This window comes from Pipistrellus hanaki (assembly GCF_964339955.1).
Source record: "Pipistrellus hanaki genome assembly, chromosome: 5".
NCBI lineage: Eukaryota > Metazoa > Chordata > Mammalia > Chiroptera > Vespertilionidae > Pipistrellus > Pipistrellus hanaki.
The window spans coordinates 65,950,099-65,965,297 of record NC_140507.1 but is presented as its reverse complement, the minus strand read 5'-3'; the positions used below and the strand labels follow the sequence as shown (position 1 = coordinate 65,965,297).

General features: G+C 36.9%; 1 protein-coding gene across 2 annotated transcripts in view; it reads left to right on the top strand.

The window, feature by feature from the left end:
- Positions 1-15,199, top strand: part of GLRA3 (glycine receptor alpha 3) — a gene marked incomplete at both ends in the record, with an annotated part of 133,539 nt that overhangs the window by 35,450 nt on the left and 82,890 nt on the right. For both annotated transcript variants that reach the window (XM_084883454.1, XM_084883453.1), the window contains one exon: positions 4,914-4,981. In XM_084883454.1, coding sequence (XP_084739580.1) covers positions 4,914-4,981 — 68 coding nt within the window. The remainder of the gene's footprint in view (positions 1-4,913; positions 4,982-15,199) is intronic.

Sequence of the window (15,199 nt, the reverse complement as noted above, 5' to 3'; positions counted from 1 at the left end):
CAGGCTAACTCTCTATCCACTGAACCAAACTGACTAGGGTACTTCCCTATCTACTGAAAAACCTTAAGTTCACATTGATATTTCCAATCCTATGTGTTTATTCTAGTTTCTGAGTTTCCATATTTTAACTTCTTCATCAGATAGTAAGAAAGTTGGCTCCATTCTCCTTCATATAATCCTGATGTTGATCAATATGTAATGAATCTCTCTTATCTGCTGCCGCTTCCTCTCCCACACAAGAGCCCTAGGGTCCTGTTCAGTCTGACTCTCCCGGCCTGGCTGTTCCCGTGTGGACACTGTCTTTACTCTTCTTTGGTTCTAATTACCCACACCAGGCTGCATCACTATGGCAACATTCTTCTCACTCACTCTGGCTCCATCATCCCACGCTATGTATTCCTGATGTCCTTCTCATCCTGTGCAGGTTATCACACTCCCGCAGCCAGCCCCAGCATGGGAGCCTCATTAACACGGCTCGACTGGGCTTTAGGACTGGAAAGGAGATGGGGAAGGGGGAAAAATGACCCGAATCCTATTTTTCTCCCATAATTTTTTAACCTTTTTCAAGTATCTAACAAGTAGTTTTTAATCTGTATTTAAAGTAATCAAATATGCGTTTGTTAATTAAAAAATAAAATCTCGCCGGGACCGGTTTGGCTCAATGGATAGAGCGTCGGCTTGGGGACTGAAGGGTCCCGGGTTCGATTCCAGTCAAGGGCATGTACCTTGGTTGCGGGCATATCCCCAGTAGGGGGTGTGCAAGAGGCAGCTGATCGATGACTCTGTCTCATCGATGTTTCTGACTCTCTATCTCTCTCTCCCTTCCTCTCTGTACAAAATCAATAAAATATATTTAAAAATAAAATAAAATAAAATCTCTCTCTTTGTGACATGACTACATAAAATATATACATATTCAAAATAAAAACAACTCATGAAACATAATATTTGAGAGTTCATCTTTTAATTGCATTCTTCGTCTTTAAAAAGGGTGAGGCTTTAATACAACATTATGTAAAGAATTACTTAGAGTCATTTTAATGAACACTTGGGCTCTTGTTTTTCCCTTTGTTTCCTCTAGGTCTGCCCAGTGAACAATTTCCCCAATGTGAATAGCAATAATACAATTGTCTAGGCTTTGCCATTTCGCCTTTACCCACCTCTGAACTTAAAAGCCATGTTCTATTTTTTTAAGAAACATCTAAAAGAAAACATACTGCTAAAAACATCTGCAACTAGTGTCATTTGCTTTTCAGGCCAACGATGGCTAATGTAATGAACAATTTAAAAGCACAATTTGCCATATGGATGGTATAACAGTTATTTGCTCTGTTGCTAAACATAGCAGTGTGTTAGATGAATATAACAGCTTTTGCACTGGCATGGAGAAGAAGCAGATTGGCCAAACAGGTGCTCTCTGTAGTGGTAATGGAAGATTTACAATCTTCTCAGACCTTCATTCTCTACATAATTTTTGAGTTACACATATAAATAGCTAGGGAAGAAAGACTACCCCAACATTGCTGCCCTGAACTGACACAGACCAGAGCTTCCAGTATAGAATACAGTGCTTTATAAACATAATAGTACTACACTTATTTCATTTCCTGTAATATCTCTTCACTGTCACTGTTCTTGATCACAGCCATTCCATTTCCAATCTGTACTATTACAATACATTCCTAAATATTGTCTCTGCTTCTAAGCTTTTGCTATCCATTCAACCATTCGCCATGTTGTCTTGGTTCACCACACTCTCATGATCAAGAATCTGTAATGGCTACCTCATGTACATTAAGTAAACATCAAATACCTTGGTGTAACATTGAAAAGGTTCCATGACCTGGGCCAAAGCTAAGAACAATAGTTTTTATTTCCAAACTAGTGGCCCGGTGCATGAATTTGTGCATGGAGGTTGGGGGCCCCTCAGCCCAGCCTGCACCCTGTCTGATCGAGGACCCCCTGTGGTATCGGGCCTAAACCGGCAGTTGGACATCTCTCTCACAACCTGGGACCACAAGCTTCTAACCGCTCACCTGCCTTCCTGCCTGATTGCCCCTAACCCCTCTGTCTGCCTTCCTTATCACCCCTACCCTCTCTGCCTGCCTGCCTAATCACTCCTAAATGCCTCTGCCTGACTGATTTCCCCTAAATGTCCTTCCCTGCTAGTCTGATCTCACCCTCAACTGCCCTCCCTTGCAGGCCTGATTGCCCCTAATCCCCTGGCAGCCTTATTGCCCCTAACTGCCTCTGCCTTGGCCCTCACCACCATGGCTTTGTCCAGAAGGAAGCTGGAAGATGGCCGGTTGACCCTGTCTAATTAGCATATTACCTTTTTATTAGCATAGGTAGATTATATAGGATAAGATTGCTTAAATGGAGGGAAATAGCCTTTTTCAGCAGGCGGAGATGCTCTTGGCAGACAAAAATACCTAATTCCTATATCTGGACTGATGCACTATATAATGCAGAGTGTGATGCACTATATAATACCTAATTCCTATTCCTATATCTGGACTGATGCACTATATAATACCTAATTCCTATTCCTATATCTGGACATACCCCACCAGTCATTAAAAAATTGAACCAATTTCTTACACCTTACACCAAACAGCTGTTGCCTTTAAAACTCCTTCTCAACCCTCACCTTAGGTTCTGCCTTCACAGTTCACCCATATTTGGTTCTGATTGGTCTGTTCTATGCCGGTCAGCATCTCTGGGCTATCTCCTGGCCCGATCAGAGAGGCAGAGCTGATCAGTAGCCACCCCAGGCTGCTGGCCAGCAGGCTGAACTGCTGACCTCTCAGAGAAAAAGAGAGAGAGAGGGGCAGAAGGAGGCAAGGGCTGATCAGCAGCTGCCATGGAGGCTGCAGATCAGACCCTGCTTTTCTCTCTGGCCCTCACCAACATCTGTGCCTCTCTCCCTGGGCCTCTCTAGCAACAAGCCCTAGTTCATATACTTCAGTGGATAGAGCGGGCATGTGCAGGAAGCAACCAATAGTGTCTTATTGATGTTTCTCTCTCTTTGTCTCTCCCCTTCCCTCCCACTCTCTCTAAAAATCAGTGGAAAACTATCTTCAGGTAAGAATTAACAATAACAACAAAAAAGCAACAAAAACACTGGCAAAACTGTTATAATTAACCTTTAGAACTCTAAAAATTAACCAACACCCTGCAACACTATGAGGATGCTAATGAAAAAAACAACAACTGATGAGTTTCTCCTAAGAACAAAGGGCATTTAAATATAGCCCCTCTTTCCAGTAGCCTTGAAAACAAGCTACATCTATACCACAGGAGCTGTGAATTCCAGCAGCCTAGCAGCTCTTAGAGGGCAGACAAGATTTGGAGCTCCACAGGAAGTCCATCCCAGAACTATGTTAGTGTTGGCTCTTCCTCAAGAGTCCCATTCAGAGGGCTTGTTGTTATTTTATTTTACCTGGGAACTCCCTGAGCGGGAAAATTCTATCACCCGGGCAGTTGTGGAAAAAGATAATAGGAAATCACCAGTTGGGCAAACAAGAGCCTAAACAAAAATTTAGAAGATTTTTGGGAATGAGATGTCGATAGGCAGCTTCGAAAAGTTCCGATATGTTCTTGCGGATCTAGAGGCTACACACATGTGTAGGGTTGGATGTGTTTTCAGAGAAGTTCTGGAAGGACCCCAGTCTCTCACCTCTGGCTGACCTGAGATCCTGTGCAAGCAGGAAGTGACGGGTAAAGCATGAACCTAAAAAATGTGCCTCTAATAAACACAAAGTCCCTGGGCAAAGGGTGGGAGACTTGCTAGTATTCATTGAGGAAATCTCTGATGAATCGTTTGTTGACAAGTAAACTCACGAAGCAGTAAACTCATTGGCTGCATATTCTAGGGGAATACAGATTTTACAGTATTAGTCCAGTAAGTTATTAAACAAGGAACAACAATTAGTGAAGCTCAATTGGTTGGGTGTCCTCCATTCATGGAAAGGTTGCTAGTTTGATTCTGGTCAGGGCACAGCCCCCGGAAGGGTGCCTTCAGAAGGCAACTGATTAATGTTTTGATGTTTTGCACTAACATTGATGTTTCTCTCTCTCCCTCTTTCTCTAAAAATCAATTTGAAAAATCTTTTATAAAAAAGTGAAAAAAACAGCAGCAATGACAAAACACTGTGGGATGGAAGTGGAAGGTCTTGTTTCCTGAACTGACACATATTTTCTAAAGTACCCACATTTAAAAAAAAAATGTATATGACAAGTCCTTTGGTTGATCTCTTATTCCATCACCTCCAACCCCCCCCCCCCCCCATCCCCCTGCTTTCCCTCATAGGATGCTTCTATGACTCTGGTTCTATTTTTGTTAATCAGTTTATGCTTTTTATTATAATCCACAAATGAGTGAGGTCATGTGGTATTTAGCATGCATATGAGCATAATCAATGGACACAGATGGGAGAGGGTATGTTTGGGGGGGGGGCAGCCAGGGAGAGGTCAATGGGGGAAAAGGAGAATTATGTAATACTTCAAACAATAAAGAATTTAAATAAAAAAGTATGTGACATGCAAAGAAACAGAAAAATATGGTCCATAAATGTGGAAAAACATCAACAGAAACTCCTCTTTAGAGGCTCAGATGTTGGACTTACTAAATCTACTTACTAAATATACAGAGCTATTAGAGATATCTATATCATGGAAACGGACCAAAAGAGGTAAACAACTGACCAGCATCAGTGTTCAAGGGAGAGCAGGAACTGTGATTTGCAATCCAGATTATTTCACAGAATGATTGCCCTCAATCTTAAGCATCAGTGTGTATACATATATTGAAAATATTTTTTAAAAAAACTATTAATGAGAAGCATGAGATTATTTGAAAATATTTTGGATAAGTACCTAAATAGTCCTTATGTTGTAATCTCTTTTTTCAGGTCCTCCAGTTAATGTCACGTGCAACATATTCATAAACAGCTTTGGCTCTATTGCTGAGACAACCATGGTAAGCATGTTTCCTTTGTAACAACTTTCATACCAAAGTAAATGATAGTCACATTAATGGCAATTTTTCTACTAATGTTATTTAATTTAAAGACAAAATTAATATAATAAGATTTTAAAGGATAAAATGAATGGTGTAATTAAATTGTAATCAACTGCAAGTAAAAATGTTTCATTTAGAGATGGTATAGTGTAGAATAAATGTAAGTGAAAACAAGATTGGTTTTTCACACTTCAGGAATTAAATACCAAAACTCAAAAAAATAAAATTCTATTATGTGATGTATTTATTCCTTTCCAATGTTTTTAATAATCAGATATAAGCATAGGATTAAACAATTTCATTTTTAATTATTGAATATACTTATAAATGTGTTCATAATATTGTTTTAAGTATTCTATTTGATTGCTTTTTCAAATAAGTATAACATTAACTCAAATATCATAAATATTTTGCAAACTATAGTGTTTGCTTTAATTTAACTAAACTCGATGAATAGAGACTTCATTACCATGTAATTGAAAACATTTTACATAATTATTAAAGTAAAAAATATATCATTATAGCACAGATTTTCTCTGTTTAGAATTTTATAACTTTCTTCAGAGATCATGTATCTCTTCTTTGCCTTATAGCTTTTACTGTGCACTTAGCTAAAATAATATGCAGACATAGGCACATGAATCACTGAATAGCTATAAAAGTGTCTAGCAGGCAACATTTTAAAATTGAAAGTATGTATGGTGGTTCTTAAATTACTTAGAATTATACTCCATTTCTAAATTTAACAAGTGTAATTTGCATTAATTTTCAAAGTTGATTTTAGCGAAAATAGAATATGAAATACTTCAAGATTTATTAGCTTCCAAAACCATTAAGTAGAGAATTATGTTTACTTTCTATATCTCAGAATGATTTGATAGAGAATTTCTAAGGAAAAGTAATCTAATCTGTAAATTATTTTGTGGGGGAGTGTGTGTGTGTGTGTGTGTGTGTGTGTAAAGGATCTCTCTCAACAGGAAAAGACTATTCAGGCACCATCTAAACAAATGGTCTTTTCATCATGTATGTAATATATAGCCATTTAGCAGCATATCTGAGGTTCTATTCAAACATCGAAAGCATCAGTGAAAAAAAAACCCTGACTTCACATATTTGGGCATTATATAGAGTTATTTTAAGTATAATATATAATTAACATTAATGTGAGTGTCTGTCTTTGTGCAAACACAAAGACCATGCATGTATTTGCTTGTATAAGCACCATGTATCAATAGTTCTGGTGCAATTCTGACCCTAAAGTGACTATAGTTCTGTTTCAGACCTTGACATATTTTGGATTCTGATTGAATAGCTGGCCAATTTATATCCTGCAATTGTACATAACCACCCCAAATTATAGTAAAGAATCTCTGGCTTTTTTTCCCCCCCTGATATAGACTCTCCAAATTGTATTTCTAGCCCTGGCAACTTTCTCATTTTAATTGCTACTATATACAATGTACAATCCTGAAAACCTGGAAAACATGTTTATGCTTTTTTCTTTTGCAAGATCATTTCCACAAAATATTTTTGACGGTGACAGTCAGAAAGGTTTACAGCCTTACTTATCTTTGTGGGGTGGAGGAAGGGACTTGGAAACAAGAGAAGACATAGTCAGATTTCCTTATTAAAATCTGAAAAATTGTCAGATTCATGAGGGCCTCTGCTTTTTATGACATATACATCAATCTACCACTAAATGGTTATAACCACTAAGTGATTATAACAGACAATCAATAGATGACTACACCAGCTAAATTTCTTACCTTTAATCATTTTAGACAGATTTTCTTTAGAGAATAGTATCATACATAAAGCTTGATACTGTTCTATACACTCTCACAGTGACTCAGTTTTATTTCTTCCCTTCTCTACTGTAGAAATTCTTTCCAGTCCTACATATTCCATCATAATGGATTTCCTCTGAAATAATTTTTAGACTCGATTACTCTCCTTTTCAGAGTCACAAGCAGCATCAATGAACATTAAACACTGCAGAGGTTAATTATCTATAAAAATAAAAGCATAATATGCCAATTAGACTGGGCATCCTTCCAGACAGCCTTCCAGCAGCCTTCAGGATGAAGCTGGGGCTGCGAGGGAAGCCCAGGTCCCGGGTGCCTGCTGGCAGCCAGAGGGAGGGAAGCCCAAGTTCCGTATGCCAGAGGAAAGTCGGTGCCCACAGCCAGGAGAAGGCCTACTCTAGCATGAATTTCATACATCAGGCCTCTAGTTATAAAATAAGCTAAGAATTATAAAATTAAGATGTCCACGTTGGTATCATTCTTTTTAGTCTTCCAAACTATTAAACATGTGAATGACTTCTATTCTTATAACTAGATACAATCATTGTAAAACATTTTAATGGTATCAGATAGATTAGCTATAATATGGTGTCCCTCTATATAGGAATGGAGAAAATTTGAACTTGTTATTTTATTTCTATCTTAAGAATCATAAAATAGCCGAAACCGATTTGGCTCAGTGGATAGAGTGTCAGTCTGCGGACTGAAAGGTCCCAGGTTCGATTCCAGTCAAGAACATGTACCTTGGTTGCGGGCACATCCCCAGTGAGGGTGTGCAAGAGGCAGCTGATTGATGATTCTCTTTCATCGATGTTTCTAACTCTCTATCCCTCTCTCTTCCTCTCTGTAAAAAATCAATAAAATATATAAAAAAAGAATCATAAAATATTTCGCTAACACTTGATCAAATCAATATAATTTAACCATTGTTCCCACAATAACAGCTCTGCAAACTAAGTTTTATTTGCCATAATATTGCTTAATTTTTATAAAACCACCAAAATATTTTTAAACATGCTCATTTCTTATGCAAATGTAGTTTACTTTTTATAATACAAATAAATTAATTCATTTAAGATAGCATATTAAGATTAAGAGGACAGAACTTCAAATTACCTATAATCATTAATGAATACCTTTAGATATGAGAACTTATATCTCAAATAAAACTAAATAATTCTTCCAATTTATATATATTTGCCGCACAACATTCTTAACTGTTTTTAATGTTTTTACTGACCAAATATATTAAGCTTCCTCTGATGATCTAGTCTCTATTATATTTCTCCCCATTTTAATACCCAGCTTTAGTCCCATTTGAGGTGATTATTTGATTCTTTTAAAAAATATATATATTTTATTGATTATTCTTACAGAGAGGAAGGGAAAGAGCTAGTGAGCTAGAAATGTCGATGAGAGAGAAACATCAACCAGCTGCCTCTTGCACACCCCTTACCGTGGATGTGCCTGCAACTAACGAACCTGGGACCTTTCAGTCCGCAGACCGAAGCTCTACCGCTGAGCCAAACTGGTTTTGGCTAATTATTTGATTCTTGAGAAAGTTTCTCTAGTAGATATTTTTATTCTAGCCATTTTCTAAAAACTAAGCAACTTTAAAAATAAACAAATTCAAATTTGAACCTATTTTGTATCTTTTTACACCAAATCTTTCAAATATTTATGTGCATTTTAATAGTATAAACTCAAATTTCTTAACTGTTAAGTTTATCCTTTCCCAATGTTTCTCTAACTTATTATAGTACTAAGCATTCTCACTTGAGTACAGTTTTATTATTCTCGACAAATTGTCATCAAATTTTTTTTCCTATAAATATCAAAATTCTAGACTTTCCTATTTCCCTGACATTTGAGTTGTATGCCATTATATATAATGTGATTCTCTAAGGCTTTGCTCAGTCTCTATTATTCCGAGTTTACATTCTTTTTAAGCAGACAATGATTTAACAACTATTGGAAACCATAGTTCTTAAAAATATTAAATAAAGCTGGTTTACCATCACTGGGGTCATTCTCTTTCCTGTTCTGCAACTTGGCCTTGATGACAGAGGTGCATCTATTTTATTTTTTAAATCTGCAGAGACCAAAAGAGCTCAGGAGTGTTTTCATTGCTTCTATGAGGGAAGCTTAAGATCTGCACATTAAGTGACACTTAGTAGTAAGTGAAACACACTCCTGCAAACCTGTGATGAGTTGTGGATAAGGCTTATATGCCAGGATGAAAACATTTGTAAGTTGCATTTAAAAAATACCAAACCCTCATATATGTGTATGTAGTAGTTTGGGTGTGTATACTGTATACAGCAGTATTTAAAAATGGATAAATTGGCTGAATCTTCTATCTTCAGGAAATACCCTGTTTCCCCGAAAATAAGTCAGTGTCTTATATTAATTTTTGCTCCCAAAGATGCGCTAGGTCCTATTTTCAGGGGATGTCTTATTTTTCCATGAAGAAGAATATGGTACACATTTATTGTTAAATGAAAATAAAGGAAATTTATTACCTGTATATAGTACGGTTGTACAGTAGTTGTCAACACAAACCAGACAAACTGTGAATCCTACAGTATCAAGAATTTACTCATTGATTCAATGACAATCATGTCATCATCTTCTGGAACATCATCATAACAATCCAATTTCTGAATTTCCCGGTGAATTTTTTGTGAAATTAATTTTCATTCTGAGACAGAGCCTGGGGGCGGGGGGCCTTATTTTCAGGGGGATGCTTTATATTTCACTCAGAAGGAAACCTGTAAGTAGGTCTTATTTTCGGAGGATGTCTTATTTTCGGGGAAACACGGTAGATGGCTCTCCATTTTGTTACAAATAAGAAATAGAGAATTGCTCTACTATGCGCCTTAAGTTAATATTTACTCATTGCACCATTACTTTTCACCAGTTCCCTTAGAATAAAGTGCTGTTCTAAAATAGAACAAAAACAGCTGAGCTATTTTGGTATAAGAACTTTTTAGGTGCCTGTATAGAGCAATGTATGGTGGGGTTGGGTGGGAGTATCTGAGGGTCTGTTTGAGCTCAAAGAATTATTCAAACTTGACAATGTTTCAATTTTCCACACAAATGATAGGTGCATATATGATAATGACAAGCTTTTTTAAATGCTACTTTATTTGGTTATGTTAGAATAACATTTAACTCCTTGTACTGATTTATCAAATAGACTCACTGACATTCTATAATTTTAGTCCAATTTACCTTTAAGTTCTATCTTTAAAAAAATACTTTGTTTAAATCCATGGGCATTTATTTAATTATTTTTATTATTATTATTATTATTGGTAATTTTAGGGTCCATAGAGCAGTAATCCACGCTGATATGTTCATCACTAAACATTAACAACTAGGAGAATTCTCAGAACAAAGTTGCTCTTAAGTATAGTATATTGATTATGGAATACACAAATACACACATACATATTCTGGCTAACAAAGAGTATTTTTCCAAAAAGAGATCTCTGCTATTGTGTATTTGACACAAGTGGATAAACTCTGTTTTTCCTGCTTTGTCATATGGTCTGTTTTTGCAGTTCTGAGTCCTGGTCACTGTCTTAAATTGGTGCTAGTCTCTAAAATATGAGCTAAGTATCTAATTGTACAATCTTATTAGTATTGCTAATATTACCCAGATCAGTGGTCAGTCGGTAAACTGTGTCTCGCGAGCCACATGCAGCCCTTGGGTTTTTAGCAAAGGCCAGCTTAGGAGTACCCTAATTAAGTTACTAACAATGTACCTACCTATGTAGTTTAAGTTTTAAAAGTTTGGCTCTCAAAAGAAATTTCAATCGTTGTACTGTTATTTGGCTCTGTTGACCACTGACCCAGGTGAACTTGGCTTTATAATTCAAATCTTCACATGTAATTTTATAATCTTTTTTTCAAAAAGTGTTCGCTCTGTCAGCTATATTGATAGAGAGATAAATTAATTAAAAGTGCTAAGATTTTGTATGGGTAGTTCTCTATGATAAGAAATTAGAGCTCCTATTATATAGTGCTTATGATGTTTGAAGAATAATGTTTAAAAATAAAAAATATATTAAGATGCAATTATTTCAGGTATCAACCAGATTTCACAGTAATGGATTTTCCCCCCATGATAATGGAAAGGAAATGTGTATAATTCAAAGGAAATTCCATCTTTTCTGTCCTTTTGTAACCTTCCCTCAAAATAATTTGGTCCATTGTATCTATTACCAATGAGTTTAAGTTCTTGTAAAAGTGCATTCACTTTATGAGTGCGATAATAGTGTTCAGGGACTATTCCTGTGTAATTCATATTTCTAGATCCAATCATGTTAATGTAGCATAGGATTAGCTGGATGCTATTCCATCTATTGGAATAGCCTGAAAGCATCCTGCTACCCTTTTAATTTAAGATTATGTCTGTTAAGATCTTTGCCTCATTGTCCTATTTTTCTTACTTTGAGTAATAGGTGAAACCCAGCCAAATATAACGATGACATTGGTCTGGAAGATTTTTTAATTTCAAGCATGAGTAACTGGCGACTGGCTGTCTGAATGTGTTCTGAACTATTCTTATAAGCATGAATTAGAAACAGGGCCCATTTATGGGAAAGGGTGTGGAAAGACAGGTATGCATGAAGGTAACACATCTCGGTGACCCCAGCAAAAAGGTGAATAAATCTCTGCCTGGTGCGGTCGTCCCCAGGGCCATCTTTATAATCTCTGGCTCTCAAAAAGAAACTCTGCAGGTCCTGCTCACACAAGTGCAATTTCTTATCAAGCATATCACACAGAATACAATTGTCTACTTGTGCTGTGGTGTCACGGTGTTGTCAAAACAAACAAAATGTGTAAAAGCATATTTTCAGTTCTATGGGGGAAAAGTGCCAGGGAGAAAAAGATGCTAATAAACAACAGGAAGAAAAGTATATACAGAGGAGGGAGTTGTCAGGCACATATTTCTGCATCTTCTCTTCTTTTTTTTTTTTTAAATATATTTTTTATTGATTTTATACAGAGAGGAAGAGAGAGGGATAGAGAGTTAAAAACATCAATGAGAAAGAATCATGGATCAGCTGCCTCTTGCACACCCCCTACTGGGGATGTGCCCACAACCAAGGTACATGCCCTTGACCGGAATTGAACCCGGGACCCTTCAGTCCCCAAGCCAACACTCTATCCACTGAGCCAAACCGGTCTCGGCAGCATCTTCTCTTCTTTATTGGGCCACATGTCTATGTTGAGTTTTCGTTCATTCTAGCTAAGCCGATCGAAAGGTTCATTGTATTTTGTTTGGGTATTTGAAACATTTGAGTTGGGGAAAAATGAGAAAGATTATAGGGCTGACTATAGTGCTAAAAACATATGTCACTTAGTTTAACCCTCCTCTTTCTACCTTCTGTAAAGCTAGTGTGTAATGCTACGTGATTGTTATCTGCACACAGTCCTCTCAAGAGGAAGACGGGATATAGCATTCACTGTTACCAGTTCAATTAAGCATGTTTTTTGGCCACTTACCATGACATAGAAATGATCTGATTATTGTGAATGGTTCCTAGCAATGGTGCTCATCTTCCTGGAATTCATCATCCTGCACCCTTTTTCTCAGAGAATTTGCTTTTCTGAAAGAACACACTCCAAAATGTAATTTTGAGCTCTAAAGAGAAAATGGGCAACAAGATGGGAAATTGTGTTCCATAGATGATTGGCATTACTCATAATTTGTTCCTTACTCGTGGATTTAACATGTCAATTAGCGTTAAGTACTCGGCAATCAATTAAAATTGCAAATAGCTCTTCAGCTGTGATGCTGAGTCTCTGACTGATAAATGAGTGAACGTTAACACTGACAGGCTCTAGACCAGTTAGAGGATGTGTTTCTGTGGCTGCGATAAAACTAGCAGCCTATTTACAAAACAAGCCATCCTAACCATGCTTCAGATGCGCTCACACAAGCCAGATTGATGGGCACAAGTGCCACAAGTGCCCTGTCAAAGAGAACAGATGCAGGCAAAAGAGTTAAGCAGTCCTGTTGTTTAGGGAGTCAGAATATGGAAAATTCCCATTTGACACACACACACACACACACACACACACACACACACACACACACATATATATATATATATATATATATATATATATATATATTAAGATTTTGTCTTAAAAATAAAAGAGAGATTGTTTTTCTCTCAATCTCATCAAGGAGGCTTGAGAACAAACTTTGCTTTATGGGACAGTATGAGGAAACAGACTTATTAGCAGTTATACATTGCTATAATGTACACGTCTTCTTAAAACTCTCCTTAGGACTTTCTTGGACCATTGCCAACACTCCAGGGACTAGCTAAAGCCTAAAACAAATAATCCTGCCATAATGGTCTCTTTAATTTTAATTAACAAAAATCAGCTTATAACATATATCAACATTAAGCAGATAAACTGCACACATTCACAGATAAGTCCTGGGCAACCTTTATCTGTGAAACCCATTCAATTTATGTACAGATGATAACAAAGACATATTTTTCTTCTCAGGGTAAGGAAGACATTTGGGAGTTCTTGCTTCTTCCAGCCCTTACTGGAATTCTTCTCTCCATAGACTTTTGGAATTAGTGAAGAATTCCTCTCTATTTTCCCTAACAGAATTCTCATCTCCTCTCTCTGCTGGAGTTGCCTCTATCCCCCTAATGATATTAGGCAGGAAGTGGCTTCACTTACAGACTTCCAGGAATCCAGGGGCCTGGCTTGCGACCCTCCCCCAGAAGTAATGAGAACAGCCAGACCCCTCTCTAAGTTGATAAGATTTAACCCTTTTCTTTGGTGGGAGCCATTTTGTTTGCTTTAGGTTATTCTTTTACTGTTGTTGTTTTTTTCTAGAGTAATTTTTTATCCTCCTTAGGGCTTTCTGGGGTTTCTGCTCACTCAGTCTCTCGACAAACATTTACCATTTTAATATACCTTGTATAATACACTTGTTACATACTCATCCCAGAAGCAGCTACTAAAAAGGCTAAACAGTTTTCTTTCTTTTTAAAAAAAATATATTTTATTGATTTTGTACAGAGAGGAAGGGAGAGAGATAGAAAGTTAGAAACATCGATGAGAGAGAGACATCGATCAGCTGCCTCTTGCACACCCCCTACTGGGGATATGCCCGCAATCACGGTACATGCCCTTGACCGGAATCGAACCAGGGACCTTTCAGTCCCCAAGCCAACGCTTCTATCCATTGAGCCAAACCGGTTTCGGCAGTTCTCTTTCTTAATTGAATTTATTGGGGTGACATTGGTTAGTAAAATTATATAATTTTCAGGTGTACAATTCTATAACACAGCACCTGTATATTGTATTGAGTGTTCACTCCCCAATACCAAGTCTCCTTTCATCACCATTTATCCCCTCTATACCATCTTCTACTCCTCCCTACCCGTTTCCCCTCTGGTAATCACCATACTCTTGCTTTTTGTCTATGTTTTTTTTTAATTTTTTTTCTTAATCCTCATTTTTTCACCCAGCCCCAAAGGCTGAAAATTTTGATTCTAAATATATTTCACTCTTTATCATACTTAAACTTGTTCTAAAGATAATTGCTATTCTTCACCCATGCACTATAAAATTAAATATGATTAATCAAAACCTGACAGCAGAAATGAATATGCTCTGCATTCCTTTTTTGCTTTAGTTTTCTCTAAGGCAGTGTTTCTCAACCATTTTTTTTCATTATGCCTCTCCAAAGAATCTTTTTTTTTTTTAAATTTACATTTTCCCCTTAATTGCCCTCTCCATGAAGTTTTAATACTTCCTCTATAGTGTCTATCTGTTTATATACTCTATGTGGATCTTTGAATTATACATACAAGGAGTAAGATATTTTTCACCCACTGAGAACCAATTATTGCTCTCTTGGGGAAAATATTGTTCTAGCTGAGAATGTGTTCTCCAAAGTACATATTTTTAGGGGTGCTCCTGAGTACACTTGCCTAAGGCCAATATTTCTATCCTCATTGCTTGATAGCATATGGAACAATAGGAGAAAATAGGTCAGAAGCACTGGGTATTCTAAGAGAAAAGAGATATATTTTCATGCCCCCTAGCTATTTGCAAAACTATTATTACATGTGGATTGGAGACTAAATTATATTCTCTCTTTATTAACATATGAATCTAATTTTTATAAGATGTTATTTTCCAACCTTTATGTGTGCCCCCCTCCTCACCCACACACACCTATACTAATTGCAAGTACATTCAGATGTGTTTCAAATTTATTTTCCATGTTTGACACACGGGCCAGGTTTGTTTCCTTTTCTGCTTCTGTGATAATGTTCATGTTTTCATTTTACTCATATAACAAGCATTGCATTATATC